Source organism: Eurosta solidaginis, chromosome 5 (genome assembly GCF_040869045.1).
Source record: "Eurosta solidaginis isolate ZX-2024a chromosome 5, ASM4086904v1, whole genome shotgun sequence".
In the NCBI taxonomy this organism is placed as follows: domain Eukaryota; kingdom Metazoa; phylum Arthropoda; class Insecta; order Diptera; family Tephritidae; genus Eurosta; species Eurosta solidaginis.
Window position 1 is genome coordinate 216,258,247 of NC_090323.1, and position 20,178 is coordinate 216,278,424.

General features: G+C 35.4%; 1 protein-coding gene across 1 annotated transcript in view; it reads left to right on the forward strand.

The window, feature by feature from the left end:
• Positions 1-562: 562 nt before the first annotated feature.
• The window catches only part of RasGAP1 (Ras GTPase activating protein 1), a 105,999-nt gene continuing 86,383 nt past the window's right edge, over positions 563-20,178 (forward strand). Inside the window, exons 1-2 of the mRNA XM_067788200.1 lie at positions 563-658; positions 3,738-4,088. Of these exons, the coding sequence (XP_067644301.1) occupies positions 3,959-4,088 (130 nt within the window). The 5' untranslated portion in view covers positions 563-658; positions 3,738-3,958. The remainder of the gene's footprint in view (positions 659-3,737; positions 4,089-20,178) is intronic.

Genomic DNA, 20,178 nt, shown 5'->3' on the forward strand with positions numbered 1-20,178 from the left:
GTTTGTGACCCCTTCTCAAAACGCCATGGTCAGCAAAAAATAAGGAAAATAAAACTAAATTTAGGCACTTAATATTATGTACTGCATTTTAACAGTACAATGCTATTCAACAGTTACATTGTGTATGCATACGTTTTCTCTCTTACTGTAGAGGTAAAAGGTGCAAAGGATTTCCTGCTTGAATTCAAGACGTTGATTTCTCACCTGCCTATATTTGTATTTTTTTTTTTTTTTGAGTGGCCACTAAAGTGTTTCATTTTCAAAGCGTTTCGTTGCTTATTGGATATATTTTTGGTCATTTGTATGGGTTGTGATGGTCAGGAATTGAATTTAGAACAAAATGTGAAAATTTCCCTTTTTCAAAAACCAGTTTCCCAATAGCAATAGATAGAAAGCAATTATGGATAATGATGAAATATATAAAAATAAAAACTAAGTACAAGATGGAAGCCAAAATATTGACAAATTATAAAATTTGTGGGTATTACATATCAGTACAACTATTGTACGTGTAACCTGAATAAACGTGAGCATACCTAGTTGTCCCACACCGGCAAAATACCGAAAATCACAAGATTAGCCAAATTCATGATACAATCACAAGAGGTTTGCTAGTCATAACCATTCCATAACCAACCAATTAAAGGGCCAATTAATGGTGAGTTATACATATCTATATAAAACAGCTGATCCAACCAACCTTATGGAAATCAATGTAATTGGTCAATGGTGACATATCATAACGCCATAACCATATCACAGCCAACCAATTTGTTTTTCCCCATATCCATAACCTAAAAATATTTGAGTTGGTGAATTTATTAACATTTTGTATATTTTATTTATTGTTTTGGATAAGTTTTGACTAAGAGACTTATTATTTGTGGAATATGTTTTAATTTTTTTCGTTTTCTTCATTTTTATGTAAATTTCACGATTTTTAGATTAAGGCACCAATAACTGATGCCAATTGAAAAGAAGAAAGAAGAAAAAATTAGGAGCATTAGAAATTTGTAAATACGAAATACGAGTCTAGAAAACAAGTTTTCTTTCGTTTGACGAGATGAAAGCCCGGGTGGAATGGACATTTGATCGGTAATATGTGCCTATGTGGCGGTCATTGTGTGGAAATTTGAAACAACCAATATTTTAAAATTTTAATACTACGTTCAGAGCAGTTACTTTTAACTCATTATGCATGAGCTACACGTAACTGGCTATACGGTTGTTCACGAGTTCAGCGACCTTTGTCCTGAAAACCAAAGATTATCGAGAACGATGTAAATTGGAATTGGTGAACCTTTTTTCAAACATCTTTCTGACAGTTCAATATTAATTTTTGTGTTTCCTGATATCCTAAACCCTATGAATTTATTGCAAAATCACTTTATTGATGAAACTTTATGTTTTAAAGTATATCACTTTCAGAAGATGTCATAGAAGAGACATTATGCAATTTCAATTTGTCTATAAAATAATACGCTGGACGTAAAAGCCGCTAATATATACATAACTTACACTCTATTTTTTTGGATGCAATAATGTGGTAAAATTCCATAACACAATTATTGTTAAACATTGAACGTTTTTGGAAAAATATTTTAACTCAAGAACGATTGGTATATATTTTAATTGCGTAAAACAGTTTCAAAAGCTTGGTCTCTCAATTTGTTTCGGGTATATTCATTTTATTGACTAACGGTACGTCGTAATCGCATAAACGAAACATAAACGGCATAAATAACATATACTTCTATGGTGTGGAACTATCATTATTTTGTAAATTTGTTTTAAAGTAAAATTACATGTTTTCGTTTTTTTTCAACAGACATGTATGCACAATAATTGTGCTAAAGCATATAATTATTGTTCAAATAATAATCAAATAATTTTATACAAGCAGTAACGATATAGCAACTTCAAAAATCCCCAAATACGTAAAAAAAATTTTAAGTTGAACTACCTTTTTTTTATACCATGGAAATAGGAAGAAAAAATGTGCAATTGCCAGCTAAGTACCGAATTGCATACTTCGGTAGTATTATTTCTTATTTTATGGTTAATTTAAATATAGCAGAATACACTAGCTTAGATGCACAAAGAATAAATTGGTGTGTGCAAAAGCTGTATTCTTTCATGCAAAGCTCCTACGAACCTACGACACTAAAATCAAAAGATTATTAAATGTCAAAAACTCGACCAGGATGGTTCATGTAAAGAGGTTATTAGTAAATTCTAAGAAACTCAAGAAAATATTTTGATCACTGAGCATTAACATTTAATTCCGTATATACAGGAATTTTTTTTATTTAAGTAATTACGGATCCCTGTATATATTGGAAATATTCGGGCCACGACCGTGGATTAAATCTAGAAGCATTTCTATGTATTTTTAAAAGAGTAGTCTTCATGCCTGTCATGTCTTTTGGTTGTAAAATTATTCCCAATGTTTTCGTAAGTAAACTGTAGTATTTCCCTGCGCTTTTCTTTCTTGTTTTTGTTTCAAGACAATGGGTCAGGAATCGGCAAAATATTCACTGTGACAGACTAGTGCGCGATCTGTTAAGAATATGTCAGCATTTTGTTCCTTCATAGTCATAATAATTTAGTCATAACCATTTTAAAAAATTAACCATGTGTATAAAAAAAATGAGTTAATGTTGTTAAAAAGAAGAAAATGCAAAGAATTACTAACAAATTGCTCAAGTCATAAGTCAATTAGTCAAAACTTATTCAAAACAAAATATCCAAATTTCGTAAATTCACCAGTTCAAATATCTACAGGTTATGGATATGACAAAACCCAAAAACCAATTGATGTATATTGGAACGATTTTCCGTTATCCCTTGTCAAATTTGGTTTCGCGACAAACCGGTTTCGGCGTTGTGCCATCATCAGTGTCGATTTTCGTTCTCGAGATAGCGTGTTTTGATACAAATTCTGAATTAGTCCGTTCTTCAATCAAATACAGAGCTAGGGTGTTTTAGAGGAAAATTCTATGATAGGGATTAATTTCGCGATCGAGATTAGACATGATTCTAGCGATATGTTTAAGGGAGAACTAAGTTTAATTGCTAAAAGTTTATAACAGCTATCGACTGCTGGTACGCGTCCAAAAATATAGGGAGAGGTTTCAAAAGACGGGCTTTGACTTCAATATCAATAATCCATATACCAAATTTGCTTAAAGTCTAAAGCAGCTATCGACTGCTAATACGCGTCCAATATCAGGAGTGGTGTCAAAAAACGCGCACTGACTTGGAAAACAACAGTTCATAGGCGGAAAATAAAAATTGTATCTCTGTCCGGAGATATTTGCAGTTGAAGTTGGCAATTTTCATGTGGTTGTTGTAATGTTGTTGTGCACTGAAACACATTTTGTGTGTTTGATTCCACCCCATTGGTGGAAAGGCCAGGATAATTTTTCATAAGCGCAGTCGAAGGCCGCCAACGCAGAGAAGTGTTCTGCACAAAAATACTATTGATCGCACTCCCGGTTTGGGAGAGACCCATAGTAGTTTTTCGGGTTCTCGTTAATATCTTTTGAACGAGCTAAAATGTTTATTTTCCGCCTTCGGATTATTATACAGCCATGAGTAATACTGATGTCAATACGCCTCGTTTGATACCTCTCACGATATTTTTGGACGCGTATTAACAGTCAACCTCTGTCCTAGACTTTTACCCTAAATTTTATTCGTACGTAAAACTTAAAACAAAAATTTCCCAAAATTAGAGATAAACCATCGATCCATTATGTATCCACTCAACGCTGTAAACATTTATCGCAATAAAAAGTTTTCAAAAGCAACATGCCAACATAGCGCATCAATTTGTGTCTTTCCACAATAAAAAATTTAAAACTAACAACAAATAAATATATGGCGGCAGCCCTGTAACAGCAGAAAAATTTCCCACAAAGAATACAGAATCAAACAAAAGTGAAGAATAAACGAAATGCATTTGAAAAAGAAATACGAGGAAAGAGACGACCAGAGTGTGGAACAAGTAAGCATTAGTTATGGATCCAACATGGCCGATAATACACGCGAAGTACGAATTGAAGAGCAATTAAAAGTAAAAATTGGTATGTAAATTTGTGTTAAATCTTATAAAATTATTAACAAAAGTGAGATTCGATTACGTGTAGTGCAAGGAATTACCTCATATGAATACTTGTTTTGGTTTTCTCGCTAAAAAAACTCGTGTGAGTGCATTGGAATGTTGGTGGTCGCGGATGTTGTGTGTGGCTTTGCTCGTTCACTTTCTAGCCTCAACATTGCGCGCTCAAAAGATTTTTGTTGATTGAAGAAAATGCAAATGAGTTCTAAGTTCAAGTTATGTTAACTGTTAAAAAGTATAAAGAAAGTGCTTCAATTTAATTTTGTGGAAAGTATTTAGAAGCCTACTAATTAATTTTTTTATATTAAATTAATGCATTCAGCAGTAAAGAAAAACATTGAGGTGGTTGGAAAAAGAAGCATTCAATTGCTGTGTGCATACATCTTGTTTGCTCTTTCCTTCTTACAGCGTTAACGTGTCTACCTGATTCTGCTGTGGTTTCTGAGAACGCGTGATGTTTGAAACGGTAATGAATTCCTATACAAATGCAGCTGCTTTTTTTGTGTTTAGCGATGTTTCCAGTTGGTCGTTTGTTGCATGCTTTTTGATTTCCCTCTGCGCGTCCCTTTATGAATGAATTTTCTGTACATGCGCTAATATTTTGTTAGCTACAGTCGTTTGATTTGTAAATGTGTTGGTTTCGTTTTGTTTTCAAGAATTGGCGGAATGTTATGGTAAAGGGAACGTACAGTGTTGGGGAAATCAAGTAAGGTGATTGTGATTTAAGGTTGATTTGTTTAGTTGAGTACACGGTGCTTTTGCGTTGCATGTGATTTTGGAAGATTATGCTTTGTTAGCTAGCTTCATGGTGATGAGAGAACAAGATCTTTTTCACCAACAAAACCCGGAAGGTCCCAAATATGAGGTCTTAATTCAAAAATCCGACAGCTTCGACCATAACCGCAGTATATGGAGAGAGTGTCCGAAGTTATAAGGACATGGCGCAATCAAGAAACAACTTGTCAGCCATTACCATCACAACATCTGAGGCACAGAAGGTTCCACAGACAGGGTTAATAATAAATGAACACCATCTGGCAGTGCTATACTTAGATATAATTCAACTTTACCCTTATCGAAAGATGTGGTCTGTTAACTGTCTGAATAGCAGACAGGCGGCTATAGAATTTAGGAATGAAATATCGAACTCAGCTGGATCATTGCAATGGAGCTAATGCATTGTTTCTTTGAAGTATATGTATGTATGTAAAAAGTGTACCAATTGGCCCGTATAAAGTAACTCAGGATGCCTTAAATTTCAGTTAATATCCCAATCCCCCGTGGCCGGCGTGGTGTGATGGTAGCGTACTCCGCCTACCACACCGAAGATCCTGGGTTCACTTCCCGGGCAAAGAAACATCAAAATTTTAGGAACAAGTAGATATTTTCAATAGAAGAAAATGTTTCTAAGCGCGGTCGCCCCTCGGTAGTGTTTAGAAAGCACTCCGAGTGTATTTCTGCCATGAAAAGCTCTCAGTGAAAAGCCATCTGCCTTGAAGATGCCGTTCGGAGTCCATCAAAATTTATAAGAAAACAGTGAAAATATTACTTTAAGCGATTTTCTTGAAAATTGCCACTTTTTTGCTTTGATTACTGCAGCGCACAATTTCGGCATTCTTTCGATGAGTTTTTGAAGTGTTTGATGTGGAATATTATTCCAGGCATCGTTCAAACAATCCCAGAAGTCAGGAAGGCTTGTTGGCTATAGATCTCTCACACATCGATCCATTTCTTTCCACAATAGATCGATGGGATTTAAATGGTGGCCACTCCATTGTGTCAAGGTCACCGGCAACTTTTTTAGTTCTAAATAAGAAGTACAAAATTTTGATGGAAGTTTCGGATCGTTATCTTGTTGGTAAATGAATACACGACCAATCAAATTAATGCCAGATGGTATTGCATGGCGTTGGAGTATACTGTGATACTACCCGTTTTTCATAATTCCTTAAATTTTTTTTAGTTGACCAACGGTAGCGCATCTGAACAGCACCAACCCATCACTGAGCCACCGCCATGTTTCACGGTTGACACAATGCAATATGCTTTCAATCTTTCACTGACGTTTCTGCAAACATATTGACGCCTATTTATTTATTTATTTACTTATTATTATTATTACAGCTTTTATGCCTAGATTTACAACATATAAACTTATCACATGTAATATGAAATCTCTATCGTATCACAGTTGTGCGACAATATAAGTATAATTTATTTTTAAACATATTTAAGACTTCACAGTTTCTAATTTCTACAGGAAGTTCATTAAATTTTTTAAACCTTTATAAAACAAGTTAAGCTGTCCTCTTTCCGTTGTAAAGAGCGGAAGTCTGAAGCTATTTTTATTTCTCGTATTAATATTGTGAACGTCTCTTTGATATACAATATTGTTTCTCAAATACTCCGGCAGATTACCCTTTTTAATATTAAAAATAAAAAACATCACAGAGAAAAAGATCCGCTGTTTTACACTAAGCCATTGGAATTCATTTAGCATTTCTCTTGTCGGAGTATCGTATTTTTTCTTTAGAATAAACCTCATCGCTTTATTTGCATTTTTTGTTAACTGTCTATCACACTATCTGCCACTAAAAACAATATGGTAGGGCAGTAATTAAAATGAGGTTCCTCGATTGTTCTATATACAAGAATTTTATGCTTTTTTGAAACAAATTTACATGATCTGTATAAAAAGCCTATCTTTTTTGCAATATTTTGCTTCAAGTCGTTTACATGATCCTCGAATTTCACTTTATTATCAATAACTATACCTAGGTATTTTATTTTATCTACTTCCATAATTTTGCAGTTTCCAATTTTTAGTTCATTTGTATTACTAATAAGTGTTCTATTTAAGATCATATATTTAGTCTTATCAGTATTTATTTTTAATTTATTTTGGCACATCCAGAGATATACACTATCTAAATCTGATTGCATTTTTTCAATAGCTACATTGAGATTTTTATCGCTTATCATAATAAGGGTATCATCTGCAAACAATTTGATATCACAATGGTTTACTGCTTTGACTATGTCATTTATATATATTTTAAAAAGTATTGGTGCAACGATCGATCCTTGTGGAAGGCCGATATTAACAGCTTCTTCACTTGATATAGAAGTACCATTATTTAATGTTTGTTGACGTCGGTTGGAGAAATAACTTATAAACCAGTCCAGCGCTTTGTCTCTTATGCCGATACTATACACTTTATCCAACATAATTTGGCTACGGAAAAGTGCGAATTTTGATTCGCCTGACCATAAAACTAATTTCCACTGACTAATCGTCCAGTCTATATATTCTTGGGCGAACTTCAGTCTTTTCTATTTAATTACTGGCCGTAGAAGTAGCTTTCTGACAGCAATGCGTCCAATCATACCTTTTTGTTTAAGCCGGCCTTTGACTGTCATGAGCGATATTGGTGAATCCAAGTCTTCATTGATTTCAGCACGAATATTTCATTTTGCTTGATCATTTTCAATCTGGAAAAATACAATTCTGAGGTTATGTCATCATCAACATCTTTTTTTGTCTTGTTCTAATACTTTCCGACTGTACTGTACATATATAGATACGTGATCAAGATCCTTAACGGGAGTCGAAGGAAACTAGCGACCGACCATCTCAGGAACGATTTGATAAGATCACTTTGAACGGTTTGGGTCATAACGGCAAGGCAAATTTGACGATTGGGTTAAAAAGGCTATAAATAGCGCTGGCAACCCCTTCAAAGGATTGCGTTACACGACGTCTTGAATTAGGACAGCATATGTTGCAACACAAGCTCGGTAACCATATTGAATTCTTTGTGTCTTTCCCAGCTTTTTTAACTTCTCGCTACCTATCTCGTACTTTCTCATCGGCTGAAAAAAAACAAACGCAGATCGTTAGGGTTACAGGTTTAAGAATATTGCCCCTGTTGACATACCTATCGTACGAGGCGAATAAAGTCCAAATTATTCCCGAGTTGATCGGGCAAGTACCTTATTGATGCTAATTATAATATTTTACAAATATTTTTGGGAGTGTTTTAATCGCTGCGTGGAAAAAAGTGACTGCAAGCAGCTCAACCAGGGGAGTTCGCAAGGAGGAGCTCCATACGCGGTGCTTTCACTAACCTAGAAAGCCTTCTTCGACAGAGGAAAGTGCCCTTTGATACGCATTGAGACACCATACCATACCATGAATTAAAAAAAAACACAATTTTCTAATAAACGCACTGTACGTATGTTCGCCGATTACTATTTTGTTAACTCTGTTTTCGTTTCTTCCGTTCTAGCATGTATTTGTCACTCATTATAATTCATTCATTTTTAAAATAGTCGCATATTTTTCATCGATGCCCTGTAGGAAAATTAACATATGTATGTACATAGTAAACAATTATTTATGAAAATCAAATATGGTGATTCAAGGGGTTGATAAGCGCCTCATGGAACTAGGGAATGGGGTGCGCCATGATCTTGAAGGTTCAATGTGGTCATATTTAATCGGTCCCGAAATGTTCGGTCTAGCACTATTACCGGAACGTACCGGACTTATATCCGGCAAAGGGTCATCAACATCGATAACACTCCCCAAAACTTTCGGGGAGTTTCCTTATCGGTACAACAACAAAATCAAATATGAAATATGGTGACAAGACTTCTCAATACATTCAACAATATAAACGGCTACCTCCCTGATCTTTCCATTTTTTTCACCTTGCGAAACCTGACATTATCACTGACTAAATCATCGGCGACCCTATTTACAACATGGACGTCCCAAATGTCGACCATTTTGAACATCCACGTCAATGGCACTAGGCTACCGACTGCCTTACACCCCAAAATCTCTGGGTGTAACGTTTGATCAAGATCTACATTTTGGGGAGCATGCAACCGCAATTGTACCGAAAATCCAGAGCCGTAATAAAATCCTCAAATCCCTCGCTGACAGTACTTGGGGGAAAAGATAAAGAAACGCTCATTACCACTTATAAAGCAATTGGCCAGCCGATTGCATGCTACGCGTCCCCGATATGGTCGCTAAGCCTAAATACTACTCACTGGAAGAAGCTACAGGCCTGCCAAAAAACTGCCCTCACTCTTCTTATGTCCCCAGAACACCATCTACATAATGAGTCGAGAATACTCCCCATTAGGGACAAAAATAAAATACTAACCAAACAGTTCCTCTTGAATACCCAGAAACCTTGGCATACCAACAGACATCTGATTGATGAGCCAACACCGCCCAGGGGCTTAAGGAATCATCTCCGTAAGCATTATGAGGAAATACGGCACCTGGGAACTCAGCCGTATGAAGCCAAAAAACACAAGCAGATCCTCAGTGATCTTCACAAACAGGCGTGGGACCTCTATGCCAGGAATTGCCCGGTGAATCCTCTACTCAAAGAACAATACCCAAAACTTGTAGAAGAGGAACGCACACTCCCTAGGGAAACGCGAGTCACTCTAGCTCAACTTCGATCTGGATACTGTAACAGGTTAAACTCTTACCTATCTAGAATCAACCGCGACATACAAAATGTATGCGCTACTTGCAACGTGTCCCCACATGACACCAACCATCTCTTCAACTGTATTGTGGAACCAACGCATCTAACACCCGGTTAGAGGATATTGATGACAATTTGTGATCAGTCGCACCTATTGGATGGGGTGAAGCACTGCTACAACAACAACAACATGCAACTTTAAAAAAGGGCTATAGCATGCAAGGTTTATATTTGTACTTACAAGCTTAAAGGCCATTTGCATAACTAAATTTGCAGATGTATCGAAGCTCAACGATAAAGGCTGTCTGCTGGATTATGATGAAACCAAACTTTTACCAAATCTCATACCTATCTCGCCTTAACCTAGACATCGAACTCTCAACGTAAACTTTTTCTTACAAGGTTCTTACTTTACCCATCTTTTTACATATACTACGCTTTAATCGTCTTATTAATAATACGATTATATGAGGTAAAATGCCTAAGGCTGTTACTATATGATGCCACCCGGTCTGTCATGTTTGGGACATCACGTTTTTAATACCAATATTAAATACTACTCGTATAATATAGTATACATACATATATGTCGTAAATATGTAGGTACGCAATTCACGCATTGAATATGTAGCTACGTACATACATATGTATATGTACCTCAAGTGCCCCAAAACTTTATGCAAAGCCTGACTTTGTTACTTTCAATTTTTGATTTCCGTTTCTCATCATACTTATGAACTTTTTCACGTATGACAAAACGCATTGAATTTGAGCCAATTAAAAAAAATACAAATTATAAATAAACTTAAAATGTTATATACTTACTACTATAACACATAGCACAATACATACATACATACCTGCTACTTATGTACATAATTTATGATGATTTTGCTTTGTAGGGCTACAATAAGTCGTAACTTAAGTTTTGCACGCTTCGCTGAGCTTTTTTTTTTTGCGTTTTTCATCATATTTACCCCTTTTTATGCATTTAATTGTTGTTGTTGTTGGTGTTGTATTTACTTGTCTTGGCTTCCTGTGCCATCATCGCGCCCCAGTTTATCATCATCCGTTTGTACTAAAAACATTACCTGTTGTCTTATCTGCGTTTACCTTTCCTCTATTTAGTTCGATGTCAGTAGATTACTTTTCGCTTGTACGAATATGAATGTTTGTTAAGAAGTAGGCCCCTTTGTTCTTCTTTTATTTTTTTTAATTTTTTTCATGCGAATTTGCCTTTTCGTGTCTTCATATGCGATTTAAATTGTTAAATATTTAATAAATGTTGTTTGGACAAGCGGTGGAATGAAACCATTTCCGTTTCCTCTCATTAAGATATGCTATTTGTGAATAATTATGTAAATTTGTGTCACCTCCCAAGCGTTTCTGTTGAGTCCAACAAAGTACCAGTTATTCCCGGTATGGGGAATTCGGATATTTTTATTGTGAACTATGTGAACATTGCAAGTTTACTAACTTTGTAAACATTGTGTACATCATTACCGTTGATAGGAGCGCAATCAGACACCATATAGGTAGGTATGCCTGTCGTAAGAGGCGACTAGAATACCATATTCAAGGGGCTGTGTAGCGCAACCCTCAGATTGTCAGCGCAATATATAGCTTCCAAACCCAATTGTCAACCTCACATATCCGCGGCGAATCCTGTTTCACTAACAGACGAGGCTCTGGCGACCCTAAGTTCCTGCTGGAACTTGGGGTTGGGGAGGGAGGGGATGGCCTGAAGGTTTAATGTGGCCACATAAATCGTTCCCGAGATAGTCGGGCTAGCACCTTAATGGTGCTGTGGTACCGGAGCGTACCGGATCTGTATCCGGCAAAGGACCATCACATGGATAACACTCCCCAAAGCCTTCGGGGAGCAACCTTATCGCTACAACAGCAACAACAACAAGACACCATATCAGTTAATGGAAATGAATGAAATCAGAAAAACGAAATGGTAGAACAAATAAAGAGCTGAATAACAATCTAATATTCGTAATATCTGAACCATCCGTGGTATAAAATATATATATAATATAGGGAACAGACCCCGAATTCCTAACCTAACTCCCATACTTTTACATAGTACTTAGGCGGTCATTTCTTATGACTATATGGTTCTAAATGTTGCATACTTTTCTGCGCACTTGATTCTGATTTAGGCCCGGTTTTTTCAGTAGTTGGTTAAGCTAAACTTAAACTGAGTTTGCTTAAACTGTAGTCAAATTTAAACTCCTGTTAAACTACTGAAGTGTTTTTCAATCACAGTTTAAGGCTTTGGGGTAGGGTTTTTTGTGCGGCAACATTGGTTTTATTATTACTATATTGTGACGAATATTAGCAACACTAAGGGATACTATCATCTCTAAGCCGATACTAAGCAGTCACTTGTATCTACATAAACAGACCAATCATTATGTCTACACATATGTACATACAGCAGCGGAGAGTTACTCACAAAAGTATGCAATCATCAGCAAAATGGCTCTCACACATACACATGCATCTATCTGAGATACTCACAAAAGTATGCAATCATCGCGCATATTGCTATGCGAGAAGCTATAAACGTCATCTGTAGTTTATAGCTGGTGAGTTTATAGCTAGTAAACAAGTAGTAAATTCTAGAAACGCCTAGAAATATGCAAACGAGGAAACCGAATAGTATAAAAGCAGCACCAGCTGAGGCATGGGCAATCAGTTTGATTTAAGCAAGCTATTGGTTGTGAAGTATCAGTGTTATTGTGAAGTACTTTAATAAAGTCCATTATTGAATATTAGAGTTATTTATTCAACAGTTTAGCGATACGAACGTCAGTAGAAGGTGTAAAATAAGCGGAGTTTCCCTAAATTCGTTACAATATATAATATTTCTAATTGCTGTTTTTATGTACGGGCCCCTTTTTTCGCTCTTATTTGGAATCCAAATCTATAAATATAGTTTTGGTTGTAAAGATGGAGATTCGGGCCATTAGCGAGCTTAGAGCAATTTAGGTCGTAGTGCTTTTGTTTAGCTATATTTTGTTAAAATAATTTGTTAAAAATAAACGATTGTGAACACACAAAGAAATCTATTTGTACTATGGCACTATTGTGAATATTTGCACTGCTTTACGCCAGATGGCAACGCAAGCTGTAAGTTTTAATTGATTTATAGAACAGCTGATTTCTGTTGATATTTGATAAGATACTATTATATTGGTTGCGCAAGATGCGCACGGGTCCAGCTCATCTAGATAATTTGTAGATACGGCAAGAGCTGGAATTTGTTTACCCAACAAACATAGAAAAAAAATTTCTCCAGCGAAATATATCTAGTTCCGAAGGTGATATCCAACATCATTATTTAATTATTCTTAAGTCAGATAGTTGTCTAGTTGATATCCAACTTCATTCTCCAATCATTATCCAACCTTCGAGAAATTTTGTAAAATATATAGTTCTCGTATCTCCCACGTCGAAACATTCATTAATTTGGGTGCAGTTATTATCCCACATCAGATATCGAATTGTGTAGTGACGTTTAAAATAAAAGCCAACAGCTGTTTATTCTGCAGAAATAAACAAGTGTTTGATAGCAATGATGAAGCGGTGAAATTAAAAATCTTTTATATAGACTTCAGTATTGATATCTTAGTATTAAGTAGAATTAGATAATCGCACTTGAGTACAAGTTGATAATTATCTCTTTCTCAACTTGAGAACTGAAATATTTTGCCATATAAAAATGTCCTTTGTTGAGAATGCTATGATTCACACGTTAAGCTACAGTTGAAAAACAACGCTTGAGGTTTGAGAAGTATATTAGCTCTCAACTTGAACTCAAATGTGACTCAAGCCTAATTGTTTATTGGAAAAAGAGCAGAAGCAAAGCTAATTTTTCAATTAAACCAAAATTGGACTAGATATCCCCTTGTTAGATATCCATTTAAAGGCAATTTCGGTTACAATTGTTTTGTAAATCTGTTCGGAACTATTTAAAATTTAATTTAGGGCCTTTCGGAATTTTTCGATGATTTCCATGTAATGTAATCGGTTCTATTTCAAGATGATTTCGAGGTAGTTTCGTGATTGTTTTTTGGGCACAATTCGTAACTGTTTCAGAGAATTTTTCGATGTCATTCTGTTAGTAGCAAACATTTTATTTATTTAAAACCTTTATTGATTTCTTTTGTTGACGTTAGTAGTCTTGATGTACGTCATACATATACAACTACAAAATTAGTGGTTTTTTCATTGTGGTTATCGTTATCGGTATAATCTATTTAATTTAGAAATATCCTAAACAACTATAAACTTAAAAGATATTTAAGTATATACATATGTTACTTTTAAAAGATCGCAAAGCACACGTCGCGACGTGAGTCACAATGGATTAAACATTTTTAGCAAAAAAAGAAAACGTAAACAATTGAAACGCGTTTAGCAAAGTAATGTTGAAACAATTAGTCATGCGCGCCACCAATTGTGGACATCAACTCAATAATATAGTAGAAAGCATAAAAATACATGAAAACCGACAGACTTATAATGAGTGCTTGATATTGACAGAGCAGGAGACAAATTTGGTCAGTAGCACAATGAAATGAATGTAAAGTAGATTTCAATGATTATTTATTTACTCTAAATATTATAACCATATTTTCTATTTACTTTCTACAGTAATGCCTTAATTTAGTGAACTTTTAATTGGAAGCAGGGCTTTGCAGGCCAACAGTCATCAAATATATTATTTACCGCGCAAGTTGCAACTTAAGAACAATTTTAAGTACTGAAGTACATAGGTGTTCCAATTGAAGACTTGGAGAGTAAAAGACTAGCATCGCTTGGTTTCTTCGATAGAAGACTAGCATGTTTAAGTTTTTATACTAAGCTGTGTATAGAAAGAACACGAAGTAGATACATTTTTTTTACCTTACGTTACTCAATTATTTGTTATGTGGTTTCCATCGCCCTCATCCTCCATCGCAAAATTGAACCATCACCATGCTTATGTTGATTATGTATGCGATTTAATTTTTTGGAAACTTTTGTAAATGTAAATCGAAGAAGAATTTACCTATTGTGGCGAATATCGATACAGATTTACGTTATAATGAAAATATTTCTGACAAAAACGGACGACATCCGTTAAGAACCACGCCAACCTTTATGCAAAAGACTTTCGACGACTTTCAGACAGGAATATAATAGACAGACAGCACTGCAAAAAATATTTTTGTATCAATGCTAATCTGTTTTTTTTTTTTTTCAAAGTGTCAACAGGATATAGTAAAAACAAAAAAATTAAAAATAAGTTGTAACGCATCTTTTTTGGTCCAGAGAAAAAAGGGTGAAATCAGTTAATACCCATGTCCACTTCTTATAACACTTAATGCAAAAAAGCTGGAAATGTACGAGAGAAGCTCGTAACTGCGTGTGTAATGTTCGGTTTAAAACGAACTATTAGTTTTAAAACGATACTCTGAAAGGTTCAGATTCCTGTACTGAAAATAAAAACATTTAATACATATGGATAATATTGATATGATAGTAAACAGCGAATGCATTGCTAATGCATTGCATTCTAAAAATCGAAGTTCTGTTGAACGCGCCTGAGAATATTCCACACAAGTTGGAATAAAAACATATAGTATACATATGTACTTAATTGTGTAGAAAAGGAAGAGCAAAAAAAAAAATGCAATACTTAAAGATAAATTGCAAAGTGTGCACAGGGACATTCATATGGCCGAGTGGATAGACACCTTTACACCAGTATGAAATATGAATGTTGGAGATTTCGAGAACAAAACTCAGCTCCCGAAAAGCTAGCTGATGAAGAAATGAAATTCATAAACATGTCATAAGAACCATCGCCGAGTGCAAAGTTTGTAATTTTTCCCTCATATCAATAACAAGAAAATTTTGCAAGTTGGCAAGTTCGTGACTAATATTATATGATGCATTTATTGAACTTCCGATTGCTGCATCTCTCGCTTGAAATCTTCACACTTATGCCATCACATCTGTATTCTCGTAAACTTGCGTTGAGCCATGACTAAATTTATTTGTGACTGTCTCATGTGACCGCAAAAAAGGGCTTAACCGCCAACTGATGCACGCTTCTATCAAATCAGTCACAGGAGAGCAGACCACACAACGGCGTAGTTGCAATGCCATCAACAATACTAATTGTGGTATTGCTTAGTAATCTGAATCTGGCTTTACAATATATCTACTTACTTACTTTGATGATATGTACTTATTGATTTGTTCAATGTGAATATCTCTGTATATATGTAAGTAGTTTCTGTTAATACACAAAGCGCAAGTGCATATGACAAACCATCTAACCACAATGTATTTTTTTTTGTGGTTAGAGCTATACTAAGGTTAACAAGTAAGGAAGTTTAAATTCGGATGAAACTGACATTACATACCCAGCTGTACACTTGAAATGCTGTTGTTGTTTGTTTTGTGTGCTTAATAGTGTTACAAGGCTGCGCAATAATACATATGGGGTATTCCATCCCATTTCGACCAATTTTGAACCCGACCCCTTTAGAATTGGCTGAAAGTTTTTCTTCTTTTTCTAGCTTACGAAAGACGTTTTTCAGAATTTTTTCAAATTTTTTCATCCAACTCAAAAAAAGTTATGAATTTAAAAAAAAACACCGTCAAAATGCTATAACTGTTTCAAAAATTGACCGTTTGACCGCAGCATTACAAATTTGTTACCGGCGTATTATATAATGCGATTTACGGCCCGATTCTGAACGTTATCGGTAAAATAGTACCCAGAACAATATGTAACCGAAAGTCGTTACCAGTTCTTTTTTTCGCGATTCTGGCCAAAGTGGTAACGCTGTCATCACCGAAAAACTCACCAATGTCTGTGGTGAAATTTAAAAGTTCGTTTTCTTTGCTTTACCCATGGCGGAACGATACAAGGTGGCAGCATGGGACAGCTGAATATAAACTTTTATTTGATTTGATACATCAACTTCTGGCACAGTACGATTTTGACATTTGTCCATCGAATTTACAAAAACAAAGTACATGGAATTTTTCTTTATGTTTGTAGGTATGTCACCATGCTGCCACCTTGTATGGTTCCGCCATGGCTTTACCGAAAATGTGTCACTCGTAGATACGAGGTTAACGAATAAACGGGACGATGTGTATATATGTACATACAGGAATAAGTGTTTACATAGCTATATATCGTAATATATACTGTGAAAGTACATAATGTAAACAAATAGCAAGAGGCAACACTTTTCATACTCAGTTGAGCAGAGCTCACAGAGTATATAAAGTTTGATTGGATAACGGTTGGTTGTACAGGTATAAAGGAATCAAGATAGATATAGACTTCCATATATCAAAATCATCAGGATCGAAAAAAAATTTGATTGAGCCATGTCCGTCCGTCCGTCCGTTAACACGATAACTTGAGTAAATTTTGAGGTATCTTGATGAAATTTGGTATGTAGGTTCCTGAACACTCATCTCAGATCGCTATTTAAAATGAACGATATCGGACTATAACCACGCCCACTTTTTCGATATCGAAAATTTCGAAAAACCGAAAAAGTGCAATAATTCACTACCAAAGACAGATAAAGCGATGAAACTTGGTATGTGAGTTGAACTTATGACGCAGAATAGAAAATTAGTAAAATTTTGGACAATGGGCGTGGCACCGCCCACTTTAAAAGAAGGTAATTTAAAACTTGCAAGCTGTAATTTGGCAGCCGTTGAAGATATCATGATGAAATTTGGCAGGAACGTTACTCCTATTACTATATGTACGCTTAATAAAAATTAGCAAAATCGGATAAGGACCACGCCCACTTTTAAAAAAAAATTTTTTTTTAAGTAAAATTTTAACAAAAAATGCAATATCTTTACAGTATATTATTAAATTATGTCAACATTCAACTCCAGTAATGATATAGTGCAACAAAATACAAAAATAAAAGAAAATTTCAAAATGGGCGTGGCTCCGCCCTTTTTCATTTAATTTGTCATGGATACTTTTAATGCCATAAGTCGAACAAAAATTCACCAATAGATTTTATGACGTTAACTGTTTTCTGTGAAAATGGGCGAAATCGGTTGAAGCCACGCCCAGTTTTTATACACAGTCGTCCGTCTGTCCTTCCGCATGGCCGTTAACACGATAACTTGGCAAAAATCGACATATCTTTACTGAACTTAGTTCACGTACTTACCTGAACTCACTTTATCTTGGTATAAAAAATGAACGAAATCCGACCATGACCACGCCCACCTTTTCGATATCGAAAATTACGAAAAATGAAAAAAATGCCATAATTCTATACCAAATACGAAAAAAGGGATGAAACATGGTAACTGGATTGGTTTATTGACGCGAAATATAACTTCAGAAAAAACTTTGTAAAATGGTTGTGACACCTACAATATTAAGTAGAAGAAAATGAAAAAGTTCTGCAGGGCGAAATAAAAACCCTTGGAATCTTGGCAGGTATTACATATATAAATAAATTAGCGGTATCCAACAGATGATGTTCTGGGTCACCCTGGTCCACATTTTGGCCGATATCTGCCACCACTCCCTTTTAAAACTCGCATTAATACATTTAATTTGATACCTATATCGTACAAACACATTCTAGAGTCACCCCTGGTCCACCTTTATGGCGATATCTCGAAAAGGCGTCCACCTATAGAACGAAGGCCCACTCCCTTTTAAAAATACTCATTAACACCTTTCATTTGATACCCATATCGTGTAAACAAAGTCTAGAGTCACCCCTGGTACACCTTTATTGCGATACCTCGAAAAGGCGTCCAACTATAGAACTAAGGCCCACTCCCTTTTAAAATACTCATTAACACCTTTCGTTTGAAACCCATATCGTACAAACACATTCTAGAGTCACCCCTGGTTCACCTTTATGGCGATATCTCGAAAAGGCGTCCACCTATAGAACTAAGGCCCACTCCCTTTTAAAATACTCATTACCACCTTTCATTTGATACCCATATCGTACAAACAAATTCTAGAGTCACCCCTGGTCCACCTTTATGGCGATATTTCGAAACGGCGTCCACCAATAGAACTAAGGCCCACTCTCTTTTAAAATACTCATCAACTCCTTTCATTTGATACCCATATTGTACAAACGCATTCTAGAGTCACCCCTGGTCCACCTTTATGGCGACATCTTGAAAAGGCGACCACCTATACAACTACCACCACCCCCTTTTAAAACCCCATTAATACCTTTAATTTGATACCCATATCGTACAAACAAATTCTAGAGTCAACCCTGATCCACCTTTATGGCGATATCCCTAAATGGCGTCCACCTATAGAACTATGGCCCACTCCCTCATAAAATAATCTTTAATGCCTTTCATTTGATACACATGTCATACAAACACATTCCAGGGCTTCCCTCGGTTCATTTTCCTACATGGTTATTTTCCCTTATGTTGTCACCATAGCTCTCAACTGAGTATGTAATGTTCGGTTACACCCGAACTTAACCTTCCTTACTTGTTCAGTATTGCCTTTTTCTAAACAACAGCTTTTGTGTGGTTACATCGATGTTACCACCTATTTTAGTGGGTAAACAATTATCCGGCTACTTTCGTGGGTGCAAAAGTTGCCGTGGTGAAGAAAGTTGTTACCACATTAGAATCAGGCTGTTAGCCGGTATTTGATTTATATATTAAACTTAAGACGCAATAAACGTGGGGTATTATAATGCTGCTTTACATCGGGAGCCATAGAGCCGGTTCTTTAAATACTCAAAACCGTGTATGTATGTCCCTGTAAAACGCAGCAATAATTTGCTAAACGCGCTTATAATTACCGCAAGTACAGAATAGTTTTGTAACTTTACTTCTCATCAGAACAACAAAAGAAGCAAGAAGAAGAATCAAGAAAATATCAACTTCAAATGCTAGAAGTTTAGAAAATAAGAATCTGTAAAAGAATTACAAACGACACGATGTTTTACAACATTACACACACAAATCATATACGCGTATCTGCAACAACAACAAAAATATACGATACAAGCCTTACCAGCTTAAGTTCAAGTCAAGTCAAGTTAAGTCAAGTTAGCATGTTTGTAAGCCGGCTTGTCTTCACTTTAGCAAGAACATTGACTTTGGGTTTTAGTTTTGTATTTCACCTTCGTGTTTTTCTTCTTCAACTAATTCAAGAATAAATAATGATTACAAATACAATGTAGTAACATCGCGAATGAATTATTTAAACTTGTTGTTGGTATGTTGACTTACAAAGTATTTGTATTTGTTCAATTTCATTATATGAGCGCTGTCATAATTACAGTCAACCCTCGTTATAATTCAACTCATATAAAAATGTGTATCTCTACTGAGTTGGTGTTACATCGGTTGGTTTCTTTTAAGGAATGCAAAAACTTAACAGTAATTGAATACTATTTATCGTACCATGAGTTTTGTTACTGGATGATTTTCGTTTATAGAGCTTCCAAGATTGATTAGGTTCGTATATAAAGTTTTAAACAA